The sequence below is a fragment of the Capricornis sumatraensis genome, chromosome 23 (genome assembly GCF_032405125.1).
Source record: "Capricornis sumatraensis isolate serow.1 chromosome 23, serow.2, whole genome shotgun sequence".
Classification (NCBI taxonomy): Eukaryota; Metazoa; Chordata; class Mammalia; order Artiodactyla; family Bovidae; genus Capricornis; species Capricornis sumatraensis.
In genome coordinates, this window is record NC_091091.1 from 24,471,605 (window position 1) to 24,496,478 (window position 24,874).

At 51.6% G+C, this 24,874-nt stretch overlaps 1 protein-coding gene across 1 annotated transcript in view; it reads left to right on the forward strand.

Moving 5' to 3' along the window:
* Positions 1-24,218, forward strand: part of NEURL1 (neuralized E3 ubiquitin protein ligase 1) — a 71,848-nt gene extending 47,630 nt beyond the window's left edge. Inside the window, exons 2-6 of the mRNA XM_068961754.1 lie at positions 7,251-7,492; positions 7,927-8,248; positions 20,215-20,904; positions 23,335-23,481; positions 23,980-24,218. Of these exons, the coding sequence (XP_068817855.1) occupies positions 7,251-7,492; positions 7,927-8,248; positions 20,215-20,904; positions 23,335-23,481; positions 23,980-24,218 (1,640 nt within the window). The remainder of the gene's footprint in view (positions 1-7,250; positions 7,493-7,926; positions 8,249-20,214; positions 20,905-23,334; positions 23,482-23,979) is intronic.
* The last annotated feature ends 656 nt before the right edge of the window (positions 24,219-24,874 follow it).

Consider the following 24,874-nt stretch of genomic DNA (forward strand, 5'->3'; position numbering starts at 1 on the left):
AGGTGGGCTTTAAAATCAAGGTCTGAAGGATGAGTGAGAGAAGTGCAGGTTTATAGGTGGGAAGGAAGAAGGGATGGTTTCTAGAAGAGAAATAGGCTTGGGCCAGGCCTCGAGGCTAGAAGCAGGTGAGGGAGGTGGGCCCCTGGAGGGAACCCAGAGAAGTTCACATCTGGCCAATTTTATAATCATCTCCCTTACTTGAAGCCCCTCCCCACTTGCTCTCTGGCATCCTCTGAGTCTCCCCGACAAGAGGAATCCCTGTTCGGTGACTGTGTGTAAACTAGCCTGAGTCAGGACCACTCTGCAATCCGGGTTTACGGTGTTTAGGGTAAATGAAAACAGAAGTGTCTGGCCTCCAACTGGTCTGAAGTGAACTGATCATTTCCTATGGTGGTGGTAGTTGCTTTTATAAGAAACAATAAGACCTTAGGTTGAGATTAGGTATTAAAGTTTGAAAATTTCTTTTACATCCATGAACTCACTGGGTTCTTACAATGGCCTGGAGAGGTGGGCAGGGCAGCTATGATGACTCTGTTTTACAGAGAGAGAAATTAAGGTCCAGAGGGATGAAGCAACTTGCCCAAAGTCACACAGCAAATCTGTGGCTTGGTCAGGGTTGAGCCCAGGACCTCCTGCTTCCAGGGCTCCTGCCCTTTGCCCTGTTCCATACTGTCCAGAAAGTGAGACAAGCCTCCCTCCTTAGCGATGTAAACAATCGTGCCAGCACTGGTATTCAGGTCCGCAGGTTCAGAATGAGGCCATCTTGAACATAGTAGGATCCACCTGGGCCTTGAAAGATGGGTGGGATTTGGAGAGGCGTGGGTGAGGCAGGGAGAGAAGATATGCAGGGCAGGGGAAGTAGCTCGACCAGAGGTGTAGAGAGCACAGATTGATGTTAATTGAAACAATAGTATAGTTATCTACAACTGTGCGCTTCCCTGGTGGCTCAAACCCTAATGAATCTGACTGCAATGCAAGGAGACCCAGATTTGATCTCTGAGTTGGGCAGATCCCCTGGAGGAGGGCACGGCAATCTACTCCAGTATTCTTGCCTGGAGAATTCCGTGGACAGAGGAGCCTGGTGGGCTACAGTCCATGGGGTTGCAAAGAGTCGGACACAACTGAGCGACTAACATTTTTCACTTTCACACTTTTATTTACAACTGTTATCAATAATAGAATTATTATTATAGCAACTACTTACTGGGTTTTGTTTTTTAATTTAAAAAAATTATATTGCAGTATAGTTGATTTAGAATGTTGTGATAGTTTCAAGTGCACAGCAGAGGAACTCAGGCATACATATACATGTATCCATTCTCCTCCAAACTCCCCTGCCATTCAGGCTGCCATGTAACACTGAGCAGATTTATCCATTTTAAAATGTAGCAGTGTGTACTTCTCTATTCCAAACTCCCTAACATCCCTTCTCCCCATCCTTCTACCCTAGAAACCTTAAGTACATTTTCTAAGTCTGTGAATCTGTTTGTGTTTTGTAAATTCATGTTTTTTTTGGTAATGAATTTTTTGCAGATTAATTTTTGGGTAAGTTCATTTGTATAGCTTTAAAAATTGGACTCCACGTGTAAGTGATATTGCATGTTATTTGCATGTCTCTGTCTGACCTCCCTCACTCAGTGTGATAATCTCTAGGTCCGTCCATGTTGCTGCAGACGGCATTATCCCCTTCTTTTCTCATGGCTGAGTAGTATCCCACTGTATGTGTGTGCCACATCTTTACCCATTCCTCTGCTGGTGGACATTTAGGTCATGTCCATGTCTTGGATATTGTACAAAGTGCTGTAATGAGTATTGGGGTACATGCATCTTTTCGAATTACGGTTTGCTCTGGATATATGCCCTGGAGTGGGATTGCTGGTAAATATAGCATCACTTTAATTCTTGTAAGAATGCCATGGAGGTCTGCTGTGGTCACCATTTTACAGATGAGAAAAGTGAGGTCTCAGAGTTGGGCTTGGAGGCAGCAGGCCTGGGTTCGGATTTGGGCTCTTCACTCCGGCTGGGCGACCTGGGTGAGTAGCTTCACTTCTGAGGACCTGTGCCGTTGGGAGTGTCATGAAGACACTGCCTGTTAAGCCGCACAGAGGTTGCTTATTGTCATAAGTATCGAGCAGGCACTCAATATCTCCTCCCGGTTTCTCCTTGGCAGCCCAGCTCAGTGCAGCCTCGGTACCCAAGGGTCTGCCAGGATGGTCCTGGGGCAGGGTGTGGGCGGGGGCAGTGGGGAGGTCACTCCAGAGGCTACACTGGGTCTGGGCATCCCCGCCTTGGACCCCACCGAGAGGCAGGACTGTGGTCTGGAGCTGGCCGAGGGTCACCCAGAGGGCTGGCCGGGCTTGCTTCTGGCAGCTCATAAATGCCCAGGAGGAATGGGCTGGGCCGGGGCGGGGAGAGTCTCCACTGCGTCAGCAGCAGGTTTGCCTGAGGGGGTGCTCCGGCTATGACTTCCTAGAAGCTTGTAAACCTGCCGTGAAGGGGAGCCTGCCTGGGAGCAGACGGCAAGACTGGGGCTCCACCCAGGGCCACGGGTCCCTGGGGGGGGCAGTTGTGCAGCTCATAGGCCTCCTGGCATCTTCACACCTTTTGCTGTGGCTGCTCCCCCGACTGGACCTGACCAACACTTCCTCCACACAGCCTTTCACCACTGTGCCTGCCATCCTGGGCTCATGGGGAAAGTGGTCTCTAGTGTCAGCCACTGAGCAGGGCAGAGGACCCCAACATGACATTGAGAGATCGGGGTTCAAGTCCCAGCTCTGCCACTTTATTGCTGTGTGACCTCAAGCAAGTTGATTAACCAGTCTGATTGGCAGCTCATCCACGGAATGGGGGTTTTAAGGGGTCATACTATATGTCGAAATGCACTGGGGAGAAGCCCTGCCCTTAGCTGCCCCTCTGGCCCTTGGCGTCAAAGCTGTGAAACTGAAAGTGTGGGTTGCTCAGCCGCGTCTGACTCTTTGGGACCCCTTGGACTGCAGCCCGCCAGCCTCCTCTGTCCATGGAATCCTCCAGGCAGGAATGCTGGAGTGGGTTGCCATTTCCTTCTCCAGGGGATCCCTTCGTTCGCTTGTTTTAGCATAGTGCTGTTCCTTTTTATGGCAGAGCTGTATTGATTGTGTGGGCGTACCATATTTGATTTATCCATTCACCGGTCGGAGGGATTTAAGCTATTGCCAGCATGGGGTTATTATGAATAAGGCTGTGGTACATTTGTGTACCGGTCATTGTGCAGATGTTTCATTTCTCTTGGGTAAGTGCCTGTAAGTGTGGTTGCTTGGTTATATGACTGGCGTTTAACTTGTAAGGAACTGCCAAGCCATCTTCCACACTGGCTGCTCCATTTTGCATCCTAGCAGTGACGGATGAGGGCCATGTTTGGAAACCGTTTGCATCTCTGTGTTCTGGCGTCACACACACGTGTACTGTGGAAGAGGCCAGATAATAGAAGGCCAGGTGTCTCTCTGTGTGCCACATGAGATTATTTTCGGTTTGACCCAGGTAAATATTTTTTTAGGTTTCATCAGTTGTGACTATATTTTAAAGCGCATTAAAAGAAAAAAACGTATTCAAACCCTTGCTTTCTTGGCTGTAAATGCCGAGTAGTAAGACCTGGGCCCTGCAGTCAGATTGTCTGAGTTTGTCTCATAGAGCCCCATCCTTCTGGCTGTATGACCTTGAGCAAACTGCCCAACTCCTCAGAGGCTGATTCCTCATCAGGAAAATGGGCTTGTACTGTCTCTCCGACCTCATCAGTTTGCTGTGAGGGTGAAACCAGTTAAGTATGTGTGAAACTCGCAGTTCAGAGCCTAGCACGTGTTAGCACTTGATGAATGACTGCTGTTATTATTAGATCGATGGCCCGTGTACAGTAGACGTGTGTACTGTCTTGTACATCCATGTGTACACGAGTATGTCTGTATGCTCACACTGCATATGTAAATGTGTGTGTAAGGACAGAGAAAAGTCTCTCTCCTTCCTATGTCTCCTAGGGTCTGGGTTGCCCTCATGTGCTCACAGATGTGTGTGTGCTTTTTTGAGGTCACACGTCTGGATGCACACTGTGCCCCCAGGGACCAGGGTCTCCCCGTTTTCCATCTGCTCAGCTGTCAGCCAGGGAGGCTGACCCTGGGCTGCCCTCGCCCACCCACTGCCCTCCCTGTGGATGAGAGGCCCTGGGAATGGCCCTTTCAAGGGCCTGGGTGTCCAGTCCCTGGGTGTCGTCATTGTCTTTTCTCTGAACCAGTGTCTCCTAGATCTTTACCCAGGGCCGCAGGATCCCAACTAGGATACGTGGTGAGTGTCTTGAAGGAAGTTGAGGCCCTGCCGTTCGTCCATGGATTCTGAGTGGAGGCTGTAGCAGGGACTTCATAGAAGAGATTCTCAGCAGCTGCTGGGCTCAGCATCTTTAAAAAGTGCTCTATTGAAACTTAGTTGATACACACTAGACCACAGGGGATTAAAGTATATGACTAGGTAGGTTTTGATACATGCACACACCCCTGGAACCGTTACCACAACAAGAGGTGAACACGCCTGTCACTGTCACCCCAAGTATTCCCTAGCATCCCTTGGTGTTTCCCCCTCCACCCCCATCCGCATGTACCCACCAATTTGCTTGTTATCACGCTGGCTTAGTTTGTGTTTTGAAGACTTAGTACCCAGTGGGGGAGGGTGGGAGGAGTGGAGGCCCTGCCATTGCTCCATGGAGTATATCCAAATTTGAAAAAAAACCTGGCTTCTCACTCAGTGTGATGATTTTGTAATTCATCCGTGTTGAGGCTCCTATCAGTAGTTCATTCTTTTTTCACTGCTGAGTAGTATTCTGTTTATAGACGTAATACATTTGTTACCATTCACCCAGCAGGTATTTCTTTTTTTATGTTTTCATTTCTGCCTATGTATACAGCCCTGAACAGTGTGTGATGTTACTTTTCACCAGCAGTTTTTTTTGAAAGCAAGAGTCAAGCTGTGTCTGAGGCTGGATTGAGCCCAGGGGGTACCTCTTCTAGATGGGGCAACTACATCCAGTGCCACCCTTTGCCCTCACCTCAACTGTCCCTTTCTGTGGAATAACCTACCCTGCTCTACACTCTTAAAGGGTCACTCAGCTTTTCTGGGGGCCCTCTCAGACCGGCAGGGTCTCCTCTGAGCAATTCCAGCTTTCACCACTTGGTGGCTTTCTAAGCCCCTGAGCACCATTCTGGATTCCTTACAGCAAGGTGAGCCCCGCCTTGTAAGGTGCCCACCTCCTGGGCCTGGCATGCAGGAAGCTACACCATAGAAGCCAGGACATTGATGCTCAGGGTATCTGGCTGGCTCTGGACAGTGGATCCTGGTGTTTGGGGCCCTCTGGGAAGGAGGAAGCAAAGATGCAAAGTGATGCAAACCAGTGCAAACACTGGACCAAAGTCTGGGCCTTTCCGCCTCCTGGGACTCTTCCCTCCTTTTCTCCTCCCTCATTCCATCCCCTTCCTGGAAACCCCTCCTTTCCCTTTAGGGAGGGCAAGGCCTCTCGGATAACCAAACTTTCTGTATTATTCCTGCCTTGGAGGGACCAATTTTGAAACATCCCGGAAGGCCTTGGTCACATTATGTCACCCCCATCTTCCACATCCCCTGTGCCTCTTCTCAAGATGGCCGGACGGGCAGGAGCTGTCCTTCCTGATGGCTGAGACACAGATTTGGGGAAGAAATGGCCCTCCCGCCTGAGCCCCCAGCTGCCAGGACCTGTGCATTAGTGCTGCCAGGGCTGCTGACACATGTCTCAGAGCCACAGAGTGGAGGCCACTTATTGTGGCAGAGGAGCTTCCCCAATGGACACGGGAGACATGGGTTCAGTCCCTGGGTCAGGAAGATCCCCTGGAGGAGGAAATGGCAACCCACTCCAGTACTCTTGCCTGGAGAATCCCATGGACAGAGGAACCTGGAGGGCTGCAGTCCATGGGGTCACACAGAGTCAGACACGACCTAACACATGGCATTGTGCCAGAGAGGAAAAGTGACTTCCCCAGGGTCACATGGCCAATTAGTGATGGACACAAGCTACCTGGCACCACATCCCGTGTTCTTTCCTCTCTTTGCCCTGTCTCCTGGGTGCCAGCCTCACATGTTTGTATGGTACCTTCCAAACCCAGCTCTGTTAATGGAAGGAAGCACAGGCCAGGGGTGCTTGAGGCGGCTCCGAGTTCCTTAGAACCCTGGGTAAAGAGGCCTGCCTATGTCCACGGTGTTGTGGGCGTGGGCGGTGTGAAGCAGGAAGGCAGCCTGGGTGGGGGGAGGTGGCCCTGAAGGAGGGGAGAGATGGGCATGGTCCTGCAGAGGCTGCCCCACCCACCCACCTTCCTGGTTTCCAATGGCAGCCCCATGGTCACGTGTTGACTGCAGCCCAGCTTTGTTGGTTCAGCTCCAGCTCCTTCTCCTCCTTCTCCCCTCCTCCAAGAAGCCTTCCTGGGAAGTGACTTATCTGTAGATCTTTTTGTGCTTCTCACTGTCTGCCATTTGTATTTCAGTTTCTGTCCACGTCTTATCTCCCTCCTTGGACTGTTGGCATCTTGAGGACAGAATCCATGTTATGTTTCATGCCTTATCTTCAGTGCCTAGGACAGGGCTTGGCATTCAGCAGATACATAATGAATATTTGTTGAATAAAATAAATGGCATTGGTAGTGAATGACAGTGAATGGTGGTAGATGTTGGTTGCAAATGATTGCTTACTACCTGGTGGAGGTTGGAAAATAAATGGTCGTAAATACTAATGAGGAACAGCAGATGTTAACTGGTGGTTGTGGGTGACACATAAGGGTAGATGGTGGTGGTGAGAGGTGATGGGTGGAGGGTGGGAGTAAATGGTGGGAGGTGATGGGTAGAAGGTGGGGGTAGATGGTGGTGGTGAGAGGTGACGGGTGGAGGGTGGGAGTAAATGGTGGGAGGTGATGGTGGGAGGTGGATGGAGGGTTGGAGTAGGTGGTGGTGGTGAGAGGTGACAGGTGAAGGGTGGGCATAGATGGTGGTGGGTAAAAAATGGTGGTAGGTGGTGGAGTGGGAATTGCAGTGGGTGGTATCAGGAGAAGGATGGTGGCAAGAGGTGGCAGTGGTGGTGAGGGGCAGTGGTGGTGGAAGTCCTGGGCAGTGGTGATTTATCTTATCCCCCAGCCCCCTGCCCTTCCCTAGGGGCCCTTGGTCCAGCTCTCGGACTGTCAGATTCTCTAACGCTATGGCTCGTTCCTTTGCAGACTCCACTGGGGGCCCCTTTCCTGCCACCTCTCACAGATGCCACCACAAGCAGAAGCACTGCCCGCCGGTGCTGCCCGGCGGGGGGCTCCCGGCCACGCCGCTGCTCTTCCACCCCCACACCAAGGGCTCCCAGATCCTCATGGACCTCAGCCACAAGGCCGTCAAGAGGCAGGCCAGCTTCTGCAACGCCATCACCTTCAGTAACCGCCCGGTCCTCATCTATGAGCAAGTCAGGCTGAAGGTGGGGCCTCTCTCCCTGCTCCTGCGGCTGCATTGCCTGCAGCCTCTGGGCTTCCCCACTCCTGCTTATGGCCATCACCCCCCTTGGCCCTTCTCTTTCCTCTCTGCTGCCACCTCAGCTCTTCCTAATCCCGCCTCTCTCTCCTTACTCTTTTCTCAACCTCCCCTGCGTGACAGAGAAGGAAGTAGAAAGGGGAGTGGCCGTGGGGAGGTGATGGGAGAAAGATGAGGGTAGTTGGTGGGGGGAGGTGAGGGCTCCTGGGGGAAGGAGACGAGCCCCAGTTGTGGGTGAGCTGGGCAGAGTTACGTCCCATGGGAGTCTGCCTGGGGGTGGTCTGCAGAGAAGGGTACAGTCCCTTCCCCTTGGGCTCGCTGATGGCCAGGGAGGGGAGGCTGGGCTGGGGGTCTGTCTGAGGCCATACTCCTGCCACCCAGATCACCAAGAAGCAGTGCTGCTGGAGTGGGGCACTGCGGCTGGGCTTCACGAGCAAGGACCCGTCCCGCATCCACCCTGACTCGCTGCCCAAGTATGCTTGCCCCGACCTGGTGTCCCAGAGCGGCTTCTGGGCCAAGGCGCTGCCTGAGGAGTTTGCCAATGAGGGGAACATCATCGCCTTCTGGGTGGACAAGAAGGGCCGTGTCTTCTACCGCATCAACGACTCGGCTGCCATGCTCTTCTTCAATGGGGTCCGCACAGCCGACCCGCTCTGGGCCCTGGTGGACGTCTACGGCCTCACTCGAGGCGTCCAGCTGCTGGGTGAGTGCCCTCTCCGTCCGGCCCCTCAGACGCAGGGCACACCTCCAGGGGCTGTGGTCTGACTGGTTCCGTCAGGCTTGGGGCCGCCCCCCACACAGGGAGCAGTCCTGGGGCCAAGCGGGAGCCTTGGCGTGAACTGCAGAGCATCCCTGCCTTCTGGCCCGCAGCGGTGGCCGTTGGAGCTTGGTGAGGTTTCTGCCCTCTGTGGCCCCACAGGTTGTGCCTTTGAGCTTCATAATCATATATGGCAGCCTTGAAGACCCCCCCCAATCCAGGAAGTAATTAATGTTAATCATCATAACTGCTACAGTTTATGGAGTACTTACTGTGTGCCAGGCACTTTGTTAGCACCATTCGGGTAACAACCCTGGGAGGCTGACCCCATTGCTGGGCCCCTGGAGGTGAGTCTCAAGCTCAGGGAGGTTGTCTTCATCCCTAGGAAGTGCTGCAGGTGAGCTGTAAAAACAGCGCTCTGTCCCGAGTGAGCCCCGGGCCCTGGGCTCTGCAGCCTTCCAGGAGGTCCAACCCCACCTTAGTGCCTTTTGCATAGATGGGGGTGGAAGGGGTAGTGGGGGAGAGCAGAAGGCATTTGGGGGGCCAAGACTCTTCTGGCTGCTCCTGGGCCCCCAGTGTGACTAAGGCTTCAGGGCAGTGAGAGGGCAGGCATCCTGAGGGTGGTCCAGGAGGAGCATTGGAAGCTATCCTGGGGTTGCTAAGGTACCAGGCTTCCTGGCAAGGGCACATGCAGACCCACAAATGCCAGGGCTGGAAGGGGCCTCCGAGTCTTAGACTTCCTTGAGTCTCACAGCAAGTTGGTGGCTGAGGACTGAGAATCCAGGTCATTGGACTCCCATGGGACTTGAGTGTGTGCTGGCAGGCATGTGTGCGTGTGCCTGTGTGCATAGACTGGGCACAGGCCAACCCATTGGCAAACTGGCTGTGTCTCCAGGAGGAGCCTGGATGAACCTCAGCTTTCCCATCTGTACAATGGGTCAGTAGGAAGATGAAACCCAATTAAAGAGGCTGTGAGTAATGTGTCCAGCCTAGTCCTGGGTACCAAGTCGATGCTCAGCCAACACTTGCTCTTGTCACCTCACCTCCCTTCCCCGTCTCTCTGCTTGCAGAGAAAGCTGCCATGGAGGTGGTGGGAAAATGTTTTTCTTTTTGTCCTTTCAGACTTCAGAGCCTAGAAGCTGTGAAGCTTTTCTTTTTTAGTCAGTTTTATTTGAGTAAAAAAGATAGTGGGGGGTGCAGCGGGAAAGATGATGAAAGTAAAAACAAATGTGTAAAAACCCTTCTGTGAGAGGGAGGGATCCATGCCTTACCCACCGGGTTCCTCTCTGGAGTGGAATCTTGGGCCTGGTGTGTGGAGCATGCTGAGGATATCTGCAGAGTGAGGAGGGGAAAGTGGGATAGATGGTAACTTGTTAGATGAAAGAAAGGGTTGAGGGGTGGCTGAGGGAGACCCAGCCCTGCTCACAGACAGCCCCAGGCTCACTGGGAGACAAAGCAAACACAACTCAAGACACGATCCAGGCAGAGCCCAAGCGAGGACGGTAAATCACTGGATGCTGTGGTCACAGGATCTCGTCTATCTGCCGAGACGTTTCCTTCCAGTTATCTTATGCACCCTTTCAGCCCCTGGGCCTGGAGGGAGTGGTTATTATCCCCATTTGACAGAGAGAAAATTGAGGGCTATGGAAGGCCTGGCTTGCCTGTGTAGGGATGTGGCAGAGCGGAGACTTGAACTGGGTATTCTGGTGCCCAAAGTGGTACATTTCACATTACCCACTGGGGGGTTTCAGCAGGAAGTCAACGGAGGATGAAATTAGTGAGGACAGATGGAGTCCAGGAGGGCTTCTTGGTGGAGGAGGCTTAGGCTGGGCCTACAACTTTGCAAGGATGAGGACAAAATGGACACACCTGGTGAGATGAGTCTTCCTAATCTGCAGGGCTGAGGGAGAGGCCTGAAGAGTGATCTTGAAGGGCCGCACCCAGGGCAGAGCCCAGGCACTGATCTGGCCTCTTTGACTATAAACAGGTTTTCATGCAGTAATTTCACTTGCATTTGAATTTCCAGTCAGGCTGCTTTCTGTACACCCTGTAAGGCCAAAGCCCTAGCTGATTCCTGTCACAGCTGTAAATCACCATAATCCCTGGGCATTTTTAAACACTGATTATGGCCCCTAAAATGAATTAGCAGATTAAAATATGTCCTCATTTTGTTCTTCCTAAATTGATTTTTTTGTTAAAAAAAAAAAGAGAGAGAGAGAGGCCCATCCAGGTTATCTTCCGAGGTGGGCCGGCTGCTCTGTGCCTGCATCCCACACCCCTGCCCCCGGGACATGCCCACTGCCCCGTGTGGTCTCAGGGTTACTTCCCTCCCTCCCCTCTTCCCTCTGCTCCCATCTGCCCATCTCCCCCTGCCTCCTCTCTGCCACGTCACTGCACCCACGTCTTTCTGGGCCTCCTCCCTCCACCTAGATCCCCCTGGCTCCTCTGCTTCCCCTTGTCTCCCTCCTCCCCTGAGTTTCTCCTCTGAAGAAGTCACTCTCTGTCTTGGTGGCTCTGAGGACAGGCCTATCTTTCCCGTGTCTCATCTTGGTCCCCTAGATCAGTGTCTCATCTTTAGAGATTACCTGCCAGGCCTATCTCCCTGCCCCTACCTGTCTGGAACCTGAGGCAAAGCCCTTCGAACCCCGCCTGGACTAGAGATATCCTGGGGTCCGGGGCACATAGTAGGCCCGCAAGTCAGGCCATGGGCAGATTGGTCATCTTCCCCAAAAGGGTGGTGGCAAGGGCTGGTGTCTTTCCCTGGTTGACACCTCCAATTGGGGGCCCATCCCCGCCCCCGCAGCCCTAAACATCACCTGGGCTCCCTGCTGCCCAGGTCATGGCCCCGGCAGAGCTGCTTCAGGTCTTCCAGGCTCCCTGTTACGCTGGAGTTCATAGCAGATCACCCTCTTCCCTCCGGGTTCCCTGGCCCAAGCCCTGGCTGGTATCTCCAAGAATAACAGCTTCCTACCTCCTAGAAGAAGGACCTGCCAGCAACTAAATAAACACAAGTTTTATGGGGTGGTTAATACTTGGAGAGATAAGTTCCTATCCCAGTTTTGAAGGTCTCCCTGCGCCTCTCAGAAATGTTGACTCAGGAAGAGTAGCTGTGGGTCCTGGCCAAAAGCTGGTGGGCCAGGATTCCACTTATAGGGTGCTCCTGCATACCCCTCTGTGCCCACTGCAGCCTAGGTGCTCTGCAGTGATCAGAGGAGACACAGAACTGGAAACCCAGCCCCTCACCTGAAAGAGTTTTTATACTGGGGGACATACCATATGACTGCTCTGAAGTGACCTAAATCCAATACTGCATAAAAGTGTGGCTGAAGAATAAAACTATGGGGGTGCAGCTGGGGAGCAATCCAGAAGGACTTCCTGTAGGAGGTGAGTTTTAAGTCAGGAACCAGAGGAGGTGGGAAGAATGGATCTGTTGAGGAGGAACATTGTAGGCCAGAGGAGTGGTGTGCATGGGCACAGAGATGGGGAACTGGCAGTCAGTTGGGAAGCAGATCCTTCAGGGAAGGGGGTTAAGTGGGGAGGTTATGGATGGCTTGTGGAGGAGAGTGGGTGTGCACAGGCGTGGGTATGTGTGGATATCACAGGGGAGACTCAGCAAGAGAGTTGAGTTTCCAGCAGTTCTTACTGTCAAGTTTTTCAGTAAGAGGAAATGTGGCCCAGAGATGGGAAGCGGCCTACCCTAATTGTCCCGACTAGGCTGAAGCCAGGCTGGGCCCAGAATTCAGACTTTCCAGGTGATCTGGGCCCAAGGTCAGTGTGAGACTTGCTGCCCACTCATGATGTGTGTGGCTGAGCCCAGGAGGCTGTTAAGAGTCCATGGGCATGGGGGGACTCCCAAAGACTCATGATGTCATTTCAGGTCTTGGAAAAAGACCCCATCTGCCTACTGAAGAGAAGGATGTTTGGAACCTCTCAGGGTCGCTTTCTGGGGGCCAGACTGCTGCTGTGCCAGTTTCTGGGGCGGTGGGCCAGCCTCACTGCCCAGCAGTGAGAGGCCTGTACCTCTCTATAGATAAGGCCAGGGGTCGGGTCCTTATCCTGGCTGTGCCCAGCTTGTGGTACAGAGCATGAGGCATCCCGGCCAGTTGAGGACCACACTGCCATCTGGGGCTTCCGCTTCCCAGGCTAAACTAATATTTACCTTCAGCTGTGGCTGCCAGGAGCTGAAAGGCAAATATTAGCTTAAGGGGCCCAAGCCAAGCCCTCGGGATGAAGAGATGAGGATGCTGATCGTGGTGTCTTTCCCTTTGATGGTTTTTGTTTCTTCTTCGTTAAAAAAAAAAAAAAATCCTGCTGTTCCTTTTGCTTCAGACTCTTCCAGTGCTTCTTTTTTACTCACCTCAAATTCTGCCAATTATATCAAGGCCCCATACCAAACCCTCCCCTCCACTAGGAAGCCTCCCCTGACCTACTCTGTTCTTCGTGACTCTTCCTCTTCCTGAAGCGAGTGGAGGTCTACTCCGTAACAGGGGTTCTGTATCATGTATTTGTCCTGCTCTTTAAGAATACAGTTGGAGCAGGAAATGGCAGTCCACTCCAGCACTCTTGCCTGGAAAATCCCATGGACAGAGGAGCCTGATAGGCTACAGTCCATGGGGTCGCAAAGAGTCAGACACGACTGAGCGACTTCACTCACTTAAGAATACAGTAGAGATCTTCTTTGATCACATTTTAAAGAAAGTTATTATTGTGCCTATTTTGCAGGTAAAGAAACCGAGGCTCAGGTCTGACAACTTGTCCATGGCCACACCGCTCAGTAGAGCTGGCACTTGAGCTCAGAAGTGTGGGCTACATTACTCCCCAGGCTCTGTAAACAGGAGTCTCTCTGGTCTCCCTGTTATGTCTAGATGCCCCCCGAGGGTGGGGATTTGGGGCCCCTGTGTCTTCCAGAATAGAGCTTACAAGAGCTCAAGGCATCAGGGATCACCCACGTCTGTTGGACACAGATAGGCCACCAAGGGCCCTGGCAGAGACCAAGAGGGGTGGTGGGTACCCAGCGTCCTGTTTAGTGGTGAGGGTGGGTCTGCCTGCCTTGTAGTTCCTGAAGTCTTTTGAAGGCCTGGTTTGATCCCGTCGTTCACAGCGTGTTCCAGTTTTCTATCAGAATGAACCTACATAAAGTGCAAGCATATATAATTGTCAATAGTAGGCTGTTTCTAATGTCCAGAAATGGCAGTTTCATGTGTTCCCATCTGGTGCCTCTTTGGCCCAAGATACAGTTCTGGGGAACTTGGAGAGGCCTGGTGGCCCCAGGAGGGGAGGAGCTGGGGTCTTGGGGATGAACTGGGGATGAAGCCCTCATTTGAGAAACAGGAGACCCGACTGAATTAAGACTCCACTTGGCTGCTCACTGGCTTTGGGCATCTCTGTACCTCACCTGCCTCTTCTGTTATTTGGACATAATTGTACAGGCACCATTTACCTCACAGATAGTCTGTGAGGCTTCCGGACATGTAAAAGTGTTTATACAAATGGGAAGGGCTGTTGTTTTTAGGTTAAAAAGGAATATCTAATTTAAAAACACCACCAAAGTAGACAATCCCTGACCTGTACTCTCATTGAGAGGGGGGCAAGTGCCTGTGTCTGGATAAAAGTCAAACCATGCGATCTAAATTATTTCTTGGGATAAGGCCTGTGGTTCTCCAGCTGGGTTCCTTGGAGCACTGGGGTTCCACAGAGGCATCTCTGCAGTGGCTGAGTGGTTGGACTCTGTGGTCACCTCCTAGACATCAACCAGAGTTTTCTGTTCCTTTGGATGAACGATTCTATTGCTTGGGGGAAAAATAAAAGTTTGAGACCCACCAGACCAAATGATTCTGGGGATCTATCCATCTAAGATCCTGTGGCTTGAAGGTTCTATAAATCTAAGAATCTATGACTCTGAAGGCTTCTGGAACATTCTGCCCTTTGCTCCATGAGTCTCAGAGGTGTGTTTGTTTTTCCCAGCTTTCCCATGGTTGGGTTTATATGGAGAGGGTGGAGGTGGTGTAGGTTTATATGGGGAGGGTGGAGGTGGTGTGGGTCTCAGGGCACTTCCCAGAAGGGTGGAGGAACCCTTTGCCCATCCTAGCCATGCACCCCCCCTCCCGGCTCCTTCCCCTGCCCCGTGCCAGCTGCGAACCAGCAGGAGGATGTTTATGGACACAGTTAATGGGTTGGTGCTCCTTCCAAACAGGGGCCGGCAGAGGTCCGCCAGCAGGCTGGGCGGCTGCAGGCTGACCCGTGGTTAAAGATTATCCAGTGCTGCGGATGTGAGAATCTAAACAAACAGGACTTGGACTGATGGCTGGCCCTGCTTCAAAGGAGCCTCTGCTGCAGCACCCAGGCCCCAGTTACCCCACACTGACTGGCAGCGTGTAGATCTCTGGGCAGGAGCTGCCCGAGTGCCCTCCGCCTGGCACCTCCCGCTCCTTTGCCTTCCTTTCTCCTCACTGGTTTCTCTCAGACTTTTCTCCCCAGGCATTTGCTAATACAGTTTTCCCACCCGAGTGCCTCTTGCTTCTGTCAGTCCAAATGCTCTTGGCCTTCAGGGCCTGGGTCAAATCTTGTTTCTTCTGAGATGCCATCTCTGACTCACCCTGAAACAGAAGTTCTTAGCCTCAGTTGGACAGCATTATCCTAACAGGGAGATTTATTCTAAAGAGAAGGCTCAGAGGGGGCCCCAGGGAGTGGGTACGGGACACTTGCATCTATGAAAGGAGTTTTTTCCTAACAGTCACAAGTGTCCAAAGATAGGGAATAGATGGCCTTGAGAAGTGGTGAGCTTCTTGTCCCCAGGGGCATTCTAGCCAAGGCTAGGTGAGAACTTGGCAGAGATAAACAGATTTCCTTATTCTCCTCTAAGGTCTTGTCTAACCTGATATACTGAGAATTTTCATGACTCCAAGCTTCAAGTCTCCCAAGGGCTCTTGGCTCCACAGGGCCTGGGTCCTGGCTGTCTCTCCTTAACCCCTGTCCAGGGCTGGGCACACAGGGCTCAATGGGTAGGTATGCCAGGTGCCTTCCTGAAGAGGGGAAGCCCCGGCCTCCTTGCCCTTTGCGGGGCCTGGCTCTTTCTGCCCTGGCCCAGGGGATCTGCCAAGCCAGCACCAGGTGCCAGATGAGGCAGGAGCTGAAGATGGACAAGTTCTTCCTTGAAAAAGGGGCCACAAGAGGGGAGCCAGCTTTGCAGCTTCTCCTGTGGCCCTGTGCCACCTCTCCCCCATCATAAACAACTCTCAAAGTAGGCAGCTGCATGTCCCAGGCCCGGATTAAATAACCTGTTGCTTCAGACATGCGGTCATCCCACTGATGGAGGTTGCAGGCCGGCCGTCGGTGCCCCAGGGTGCAGTCCTGGGCTGAGATGGGGCCATGGTGTTCTCCCCTGGCTTAGGGACCCTGGCCCCTTCCCTGACCCCCGACTTGATGTGGACTGCTTCCACCAGGACCTTTGTTGTCCCCTCTGTAGAGGGTGCCCTGACCCGCTCCTCTAGCTCGGGTTTCATCTATTTCAGGGCCTCGCGCAGACGGGCACACTGATGGGATGGTTATTTTGGAGCTTGCTGGCGGCTTGCAGCTGCTCCTGACCCCAGGAATGGAGGGGATGGGAGAGGAGACATACTTGGGCTGGGCAGTGGCCCCAGGGGTTCTGTTTTTAGCTGGTTCCCAGCACCTCTTGTACCTTCTCTCCCAACTCCTATGATATTTCAAGCAAGGTCAAAGGAGTCACTTTCTTGCCCCTTCTCCTCTTTCTTTTCCCGCTGTTTCTCCTTCCTTCTCTTCTTTTGTCTCTAGTCTCCACTTGAAGCTTCTCCTTCCTGGTCTTTAGTCAGTGAGGTCATTCAGCGATTCTGTCCCGGGTGCTTATCATGACTGATGCAAAGTCCTAGGTTCAAACAGTTAGTTGCCTGGGTGCAGGTGGACCTGACTTTGACAAACTCAACCTGAGCAAATGCTAATAACAGAAGTTATCAAGTATCTAGGTGCCAGGGGCTTTGCACTCTACCTCTGATCCCTTCAACAATATCGCAAAGCAGGTATTATTAGCCCTGATCTCTAGGTGAGTGATCTGGGACTGGAGGAAAGTGGCTCACCCACAGGCCACCAGCCATGTGCTGTGTCAGACATTTAAACCCAGGCCTGTATCACTCCAGAGCCCTTGCATATTCTTCTGAGCCAGGTAGCATGGAAACAGTAGCAGTGGCTCATAGCAACCTGGCGATTGTCTTGTGCGAGGCACTCTAGGGCTTCATTCCACGGCATCTCCTTCACAGCATCCGTTCCAAAAGGGATTTCAGATTTCATACCAATAAGGAAATGCTGACTTCACCGCTACAGAAGAGAGGCCCAGAAGGCTTAAGCTATTTATCCGAGGTCATACAGCCAGGAAATGACAGAATAGGATGGAAACCCAAACTGATGACTTCAGAGTCTTGCACTGAACTGTGTTCCTATCTTGCCTACCAATATATGGATTTGGGCTACAAAAAAATCCTAAAACACTCTCAGGTTGCATTATAAGAAGTATAAAGGTACTTCTCAGGAGAGGTGTGATGGCCACACTGTGGCTCAAGCTGGTGAGAGTGTATCTGAGTGTATCTGAGAGTGTACTGAGTCTGGAGCTGTTCGTTATCTAAGAGGTGCGAAGGTGTGTGTGGAATTTGAGTATTCCTTGAGGAGAGATGTCTTCAATGTGGGACTGAGAGGCAGCCCCAGAGGTAGTAGGTATAAATATAGGAAGGTTATAACTAAACACACCCTGGAAAGTAAACTGTATAAAGAGCAACACATGAGCTGACAAACAGTGTCGGGTGTGTTTCTATGTACACGTTTGGGGGTAGTGATAATTTTATTTAGGTTGATACACAGTCTACTCATTTTTAGTATCTAGTACTTTTGTCCAAAAATAGCAATTAATTTGTAAACACTACCAGAATATTATCTAGCTGGTTTGTATTTTAAGAGTGTTATTTTGTGTTTGTGGTGGTGGTAGTGGCTCTTGTATTCATTTTTAAGTGTAGATATGTAAACACAATTGTAGGATTTAAAGCTTTAGCATGACATCTTTTGTACATGAGAGGAGGGATTTGAAGGAAGATGCCTTGGGTGAATGAGTTGGGTGGCAATTGTTAGGTGAAGGGAATTTATTTTCCTATGGGGTACATGATAATGTCAAAAGGAAGCATTTCTCCTAAACTTGGGCGTAGGCAAACTACTAATCGGTGTAGCTTTGTGTAGTATGCTAGTCTAAACAAGACAATAGGTAATATAATGAAGAAAAAAAAAACCTTTTATGATGGATTTTGTAAATAGGTTTGTTGTAGGGTAACCTGTTTTCTTGCTGTGATCTTACCACTCAAATGAAGGTAATTTGAATAAATTTTGTGTGGTACAGGATCAATGAACTAATTTTTCCTAAGAGTTCAACAAATAAGAAAGCAACCAGGGAGGTAGATTTCAGTTTAAGAGAAGGAAACGTTTTCTTAAAGACAGAGTAGCTCAGCAATGGCCTGAGTTGCCTGGGAGGGAGTGGGCATATTCAAGCAGAAGAGGACTCCTGTGGGGGCAGAGAGCAGGAGATCGTACATCCAGCCCCATTCAGGAGTCTGTTTTGAGGGTCTGCCCAGCTCCATGGGCTCTGGCCTGATTGTCCTGAGTGTGTGGGGTGGCGTAGGGTGGAGAGAGCAGTGTGGGGTGTGTATATGTGTGGCCCCCATGACAGCCTTGTTCATGTAAACCCTGGCTGGGCATCTCTGAGCCACTTCTTTCCTCCTTACCCTGCTTCTCCATCCCTTCTCCTCTCTGTCCCCAACCCTCAGGAGTCCCCAGGGGCCAGTCCCTGGAATCCTTGAGGGGTCAAGGGAGCAGGGCTGTTCCCTGGGGTCCAGGTCAGCCCACAGCCCTCCTCAGCCCCCTGTTATTGTCTCCCATGTCTTGCCCTCCTCGCCTCTGCCTCTCCACAGCCCCCCAGCCTCTCTGCACCATTGCTGTCACAGAGTCAATTCCCTGGAATAATCACATTTTCCGGTTGGCTCCCTCCTCCTTACCAAACACGATGTTGGGAAATCCCGACCAGCCAGGCCTTGAGAGGCTTCTCTAGAGAAGCAGGAGACTTGTGGGGAGGGCCCAGCACCCTCTCCTTGCTGGAGCCCAAACAATACTGTTCCTGAATGGGGCAGAGGAGCTGGGGGAGAGCAAAGATAGGGAGGCATTAGAGAGCAAATCTAGATTCAGCTGGAGCTGAATTCTGGCTTCGCTACCCCTACCAGTCTGTTCCTCCAAGCTTTGCTCCCATGCTGAGCACCCACGCCATCCTTACTCAGCTCCTGGAGAGAAAGCACAGATCCTCCCTTGGGGAGGCTCAGAGAAAAGCCTCCTGAGAAGGGATTGGTCCATGGTAAGGCCAGCAGTGGCCCCAGCCAAATTTGGGGCCTTCCATGAAAAGGATCCAGTAAACCTATATGGCTTGAAAGTGGAGGGTGTGGAGTTGTGCGGATCACGCTTTAACCCTGGATCTGCAGCTTGGTTGTCACAGAACATCTCTGAGCTTTATCCGTACAGAGGGAACACCTCTGTGAGATGCTTTCAGGAGGAAATGCAGCAGTAATTCATTGCACCTGATGACTTTTATTACAAATTATAGGACTCCATAAAGCAGACTTAACCAGCCATTAAGAAATTATGGTCTCAGAAACATGGTTATTTGTGTAAAAGGGTATACAGGACATGATAAATAGAAAAATTAGTTTTGAAAAAGGAAATCTGTATAACAGAGTTCTTCATCTGGAATTAATGGATGCTCTGAAATTATCCACAGAATTTAGGGAGAATGTGCATTTTCCTGAGAAGATAGGTACAAGTTACATTTTCAAAGAGATTTGTTACCTGTAAAAGTTAATAGTTTAAAACTACTGATATTTATATAGTATGATTCAGTTTTTGTATTAAAAAGAGAAATAACTAAAATATATTCAAAAAAGGCTGGAAACACACATCTAAATATTAATAGTACTTTCTTCCGGATGGCAGGCTGACAGGAGATTCCCTTTTCTCTTTGCTGAACTGTTTTATTTATTTATTTATTTATTTTTTTACAAAATACAGTCTGTATTATGTGTATGAATAAAAAGAGAAAGGGTTTGATTTCCAGTTGTTGGTTTTGAAAGGAGGGCTTGGAAAAATTCACTTAGCTTCTCCATCTCAGTGTCCTTCGGCAGAAACAACATCAAAAGCTAATTTTTGCGATAAGATGAGACAATTTGTGCAGAGAGGTATTCTGGAGGGGAGGGTTCCCTCTGGGCTCCCAGAGGCATAGAATATCAACATGCATTCAGCAAGTGTTTACTGCTACCTTCTAAGTGCCAGGTGCTATCCTGGCTGCTAGGATAAAGAATCAGGGCCCAGGAGTTAATTTTTTTTAATCCGACTTTTAAAAGTGTACCATTTAGAAGTAATCGTGTTTTTAGTTTTGGTGTCTTTCCTGCCTGATGATCCTTTGCTTAAGCAAATGCGTAGTCTGAGGTCCTGCAGAATGTGTGATGTTCTTGTTCAGTGGCTAAGTCGTGTCAGACTCTCTTGAGACCCCCCAGGGACTGTAGCCCGCCAGGTTCCTCTTCCATGGGGATTCTCCAGGCAAGAATACTGGAGTGGGTTGCCATTTCCTTCCCCAGGGTATCTTTCCGTTCCAGGGATCCAACCCAGGGATGCAACCTGTGTCTTGTGCATTGGCAGGCGGATTCCTGACCACTGAGCTACCAGGGAAGCCCCTGTAAAATGTCCGAGCGTTTTCTTTGCCGTTAGAAACCAGATGCGTCTTACTAGTGCCGGCTTTAACGACTAGCGGGAGGAGACTCACAGGCGATGGGACCCGGGGCTGTGGCCCGCCTGACGGTCGCCCTGTCCCCCTACCCCCGCAGACAGCGAGCTGGTGCTCCCAGACTGCCTGCGCCCGCGCTCCTTCACCGCCCTCCGGCGGCCGTCGCTGCGGCGCGAGGCCGACGAAGCGCGCCTCTCCGTGAGCTTGTGTGACCTCAACGTGCCGGGCTCTGACGGCGACGAGGGCGCGCCAGCTGCCGGCTGCCCCATCCCGCAGAACTCGCTCAACTCGCAGCACAGCCGCGCGCTGCCCCCGCAGCTCGACGGCGACCTGCGCTTCCACGCGCTGCGCGCCGGCGCGCACGTCCGCATCCTGGATGAGCAGACGGTGGCGCGCCTGGAGCACGGGCGCGACGAGCGCGCGCTCGTCTTCACCAGCCGGCCGGTGCGTGTGGCTGAGACTATCTTCGTCAAGGTCACGCGCTCGAGCGGCGCGCGGCCCGGCGCGCTGTCCTTAGGTGTCACCACGTGCGACCCCGGCACGCTGAGGCCGGCCGACCTGCCCTTCAGCCCCGAGGCCCTGGTGGACCGCAAGGAGTTCTGGGCCGTGTGCCGCGTGCCCGGGCCCCTGCACAGCGGCGACATCCTCGGCCTTGTGGTCAACGCCGACGGCGAGCTGCACCTCAGCCACAACGGCGCCGCGGCGGGCATGCAGCTGTGTGTGGACGCCTCACAGCCGCTCTGGATGCTCTTCGGCCTGCACGGGTCCATCACACAGATCCGCATCCTTGGTGAGTGCCCCGGCCACGTGCCCTCCTCCCTCCAGGCGCATCCTGAAGCTGGCGCCTCCAGACCTAGCATCTTGTCTTCCCTGGAGGCAGGGTCTGTCTGGGTAGGGGGGAACAGCGCCCACCCTGCCCCTTATGGGTTCTAGTCAAAGAGTCACTCTTGGCTTAGTCCATGGTTCTCAGATTTCACCAGATAAACCCTGGGGAGGGGGAGAAAAGCAGGGAACATTGAGTTTCACGCTCAGAACCGGTTTCACCCACATTCCCATGTACTTAAACAACTCTCATACACATTGCCCAGTGGCCATTTAAAAAGGGGGGGAAAAACTGTTTCCACTAGCAATGAACTTTTTGAGGTTCAGTTTCCATTTATCAAAAAAAACGGGAACGAAGACCTATGCATCTAAGGACGGTTGTGTGTCTAAATAAGATAAAGAGGGCAGTGTGTCAGCAGCCAGGTATCTCAGAAGAGCAGTGCCTGGATTGGGGGCTTTTGGAGAATCCCTGGGCCTTGGAGGAAATGGGGCTGCAGATGTCTGGGCCTTGCTGGCTTTGAATGGACAGAGTTTGAATGGACTGGGTGACGTGGATTTGTATAAGTCATATTTTGCAGAGCGTTCTGCAGGATGCTGGGCGGTGTCCCTCAGTTGTGTCAGATTCTTAAATCCTACCTCCGGAAATTTTGATTCTGTAGATTTCAAATTAGGTCCTGGGCATCTAAAGTTTTTCTTGCTTAGCAAATTTGGTTAGACAAGTTTGGAGACCCCTGGGCCTCACAGCCCCCAGCCTAGACCTCACCCCAGGAGACTTCATAGACATGATAAAGTGTGTATGTGAGTAAGCATGAGTAACACCGTGAGACTGGCGTACCGTGTCTAGGCACATGGGAGTAAATGCATGTGTATTTGTGTATGCAGTGCTGTTGGTAACTGTGAGTGTATGAGAGTTTTGTGAAATCAGGTAAAATCAGTGGAGACTTCCTCCTCTGGAAAAAGACCAAGTGAAGATGGAGTGTAAAGTGAATTGAAAAAAGAATGAAAAGAAATGGGACTAGGGTGCAAAGAAATTAGGATTAAGGGAAGATAAGTCAGGGAAGAGTGAAAAGAAATCAGGCTAGATAAAAAGACATCAGAAAGGAAAGAAATTGGCTTAAAAATTCAAGGTGGAATAAAAAGAAACCAGGTGTGCAGAAAAAAAAAATCAGGCTGAAGTACAAAGATATTTGGCTACAGTCACCAGGAGACACTGCTCCTCAGATAAAGGATATTACATAAGGGCAAGATAGTCTCTTACATCAGCACCATCTAATAATAGTTAAGTAGCTTTTCAGTAAAGCTTCTGTTGCTCAAAGAGGCTTACTAGACTGGAGCAAAGGAGAAGCTTAAAAAACAAACAAAAACCCCAGGACTTAAATGTCCCGAGAGGGAAGTAGGCCAAGGTGGGCATTGAAGATTAATCATTCAGAATTTAATATATGCTAAACAGTGTGCTCCTGAGCTGTTTGGAGAATTGAACATCTTGACTAGCAAAGTGGTGATAGAGGATCCTGACTCTAAAGGAAAAACAAATCAGTAACAATGTATGGAAGGATGATTATTTACTTCATAGAAGAATGCTTTGGTTTGTTGAAGGCCTAAGTGAACTAAGAATGAAAATATATTTCCTTCACCCTAAAACTACAGCCGATTTCATGCTTCATGGTGAAACATTAGAAACATTATCATTAAAATCAAGAATGTGATGGAGATGCCGTATAGTATCATTCTGAAAATGCTAACCAATGCAATAAAGCAAGAAAAGCAAATAGGAGGTATAAATTTCTGAAAGAAGGAGATGATAGTTCACTTAAAATGTGTTAACACTACTAAGAGAAATCCTGTGGACAGCTAATAAGTATTCTTAGAAACAGTGACTATTAAATGAATTAGATTGAATAAATTAGACTGAATAAATACTAATAAAAACCATCTCATTGAGCACTTACTTGTGTGTAGGGCATTATGTTAGGGCCTGTGGGAAAGTCACAGGTGAGTCAGGCTTTCTGCTCTCAGGAAGCTCAGGGTTTAAATAGGGAAACATTACAAAGTTACATTCCTGGGCAAAGAATAAATAATTTCCCAGGCTCTGTGCTTGCTCATTTGCATGCATGGTGTGTATGACTGGTCAGTGCTGGATAGAGATGTGGGGTGGGGGGAGTCAAGGCTGGCTGGAGGAAGGGACTGAGGAGAGCCCCAAGAGACTCCTTGGACAGTTAGCTCTTTAGGGCAAAGGCTCAGTTGGTCTCTGAGCCTAGTGGCTGGGCTGTGTGGTCAGGCTGCACCACCTGTTTCTCTCCTGGGAACCTAATAGAGGATAGAAACTCGAGCTTTCCCCCAGTGGGCCTCTGAGTGTCTAGGTCCCACCTTCCTTCCTTCCTTCCCTTCCTTTCTGCAGGCTCTACCATCCTGGCAGAGCGGGGCATCCCATCACTCCCCTGCTCCCCCGCCTCCACACCGACCTCCCCCAGCACCCTGGGCATCCGCCTCTCTGACCCCTCGCTCGGCACCTGCAGCTCTGGCCCTCTGGGGAGCTCTGCTGGAGGTAAGTAGGCTGGCCCCTTTGGTTCCATGTGACCGTGTCAGCCCTTCCACCCTGAGGGACCTGCCCTCCATCCTGGCTGAGGCAGGTCTGCAGACAGGGCCCTGGAGGAGCTGGAGATGGGCCCAGTGAACCCAGGTTGAGTGGTGATTCCTGGGCTGGGTCCTGTCCTGTCCCTTAGCTGGGTGGCTTTCTCCAGAGGACTTCTTGAGCACAAAGAACCCCAGAGAGTAACTCAGTGGGGCCTCCCCCAGTGGGTTTTGGGCCTCCATCCTTCCTGCCTCTTCTTATTGGTTCACGGACATCCTGGCCCCTGGTCTGGGCACAGAGGGGTCGGAAGTGGGGCTGTCCAGAGTGCATCCTTTTTCTTCTTGTGCCCAGGAGGTGGGTAGCAAGGTAGACAGGCTGATCCCGATCCATGGAGGAGGAGAGGCCAGGGCTTTCTTCATGAACCTGGGACCAGGTTCGTGCCTCCCCCTCACTGCTGTCCCGTGTCCCCAGGGACAGCCCCCAACTCACCAGTGAGTCTGCCCGAATCACCAGTGACCCCAGGTGGGGGCCCGTGGAGCGATGAGTGCACCATCTGCTATGAGCACGCGGTGGACACGGTCATCTACACGTGTGGCCATATGTGCCTCTGCTATGCCTGTGGCCTGCGCCTCAAGAAGGCTCTGCACGCCTGCTGCCCCATCTGCCGCCGGCCTATCAAGGACATCATCAAGACCTACCGCAGCTCCTAGCCGTCACGGACCCACCCAGTCCCCAGCTTCCTCCGACTCCGGCCCTGCTCCAGCTGAGGCGCAAGTCAGCAGGGCCCCTTCTCTTCTTCCTCATTTTGGAAATTCTTTCCCCTTCTCATTAAACTTGGGAAACAGCCCCTGAGGTCTGGGGAGGAAGGGGTGTCATGCTGGGAGATGGGGGCAGAAGCAAGTCGCAGCTCTTCCCTGCAGGCTGAGGGGCTAAAGCAGGGGGGTCTTAGCCTGTCCTGGTCCTTTCCTGCCTGGGGTTGATTCCCAGGAGGTCTCTTTAGCCTGTGTGGCACCTTTGTGAACATTAGAAAGTGTGTCCCATCCTCTGGGCAGATGTGTCCCTGAGCCCAGACACGCGGCCTTGCTAGTGGAGTGTGGACCTGGATTTCAGCCTCCGTTTTCTCCCTCAGCCAGCTGCCCTTGAGCAGTGCACAGCCTGGGCTGCTGCCCTACTCTCTCACCTTCCCCCACTGTCTCCTTCCTTCTTTCCCTGCCCCTTGGGCCTGGCAGCCAAGGGTGAGACGGCCAGTGGATCCCTCTCATCCCAGGAGGGCTGCCGCCTCTGTGCTGTGCCTGTCTTCCACTCACCCTGTATGGGTGGACAGACAGGCCACAGAAGCCTCTGGGTTCTGGGTTGCTAGCCCCCT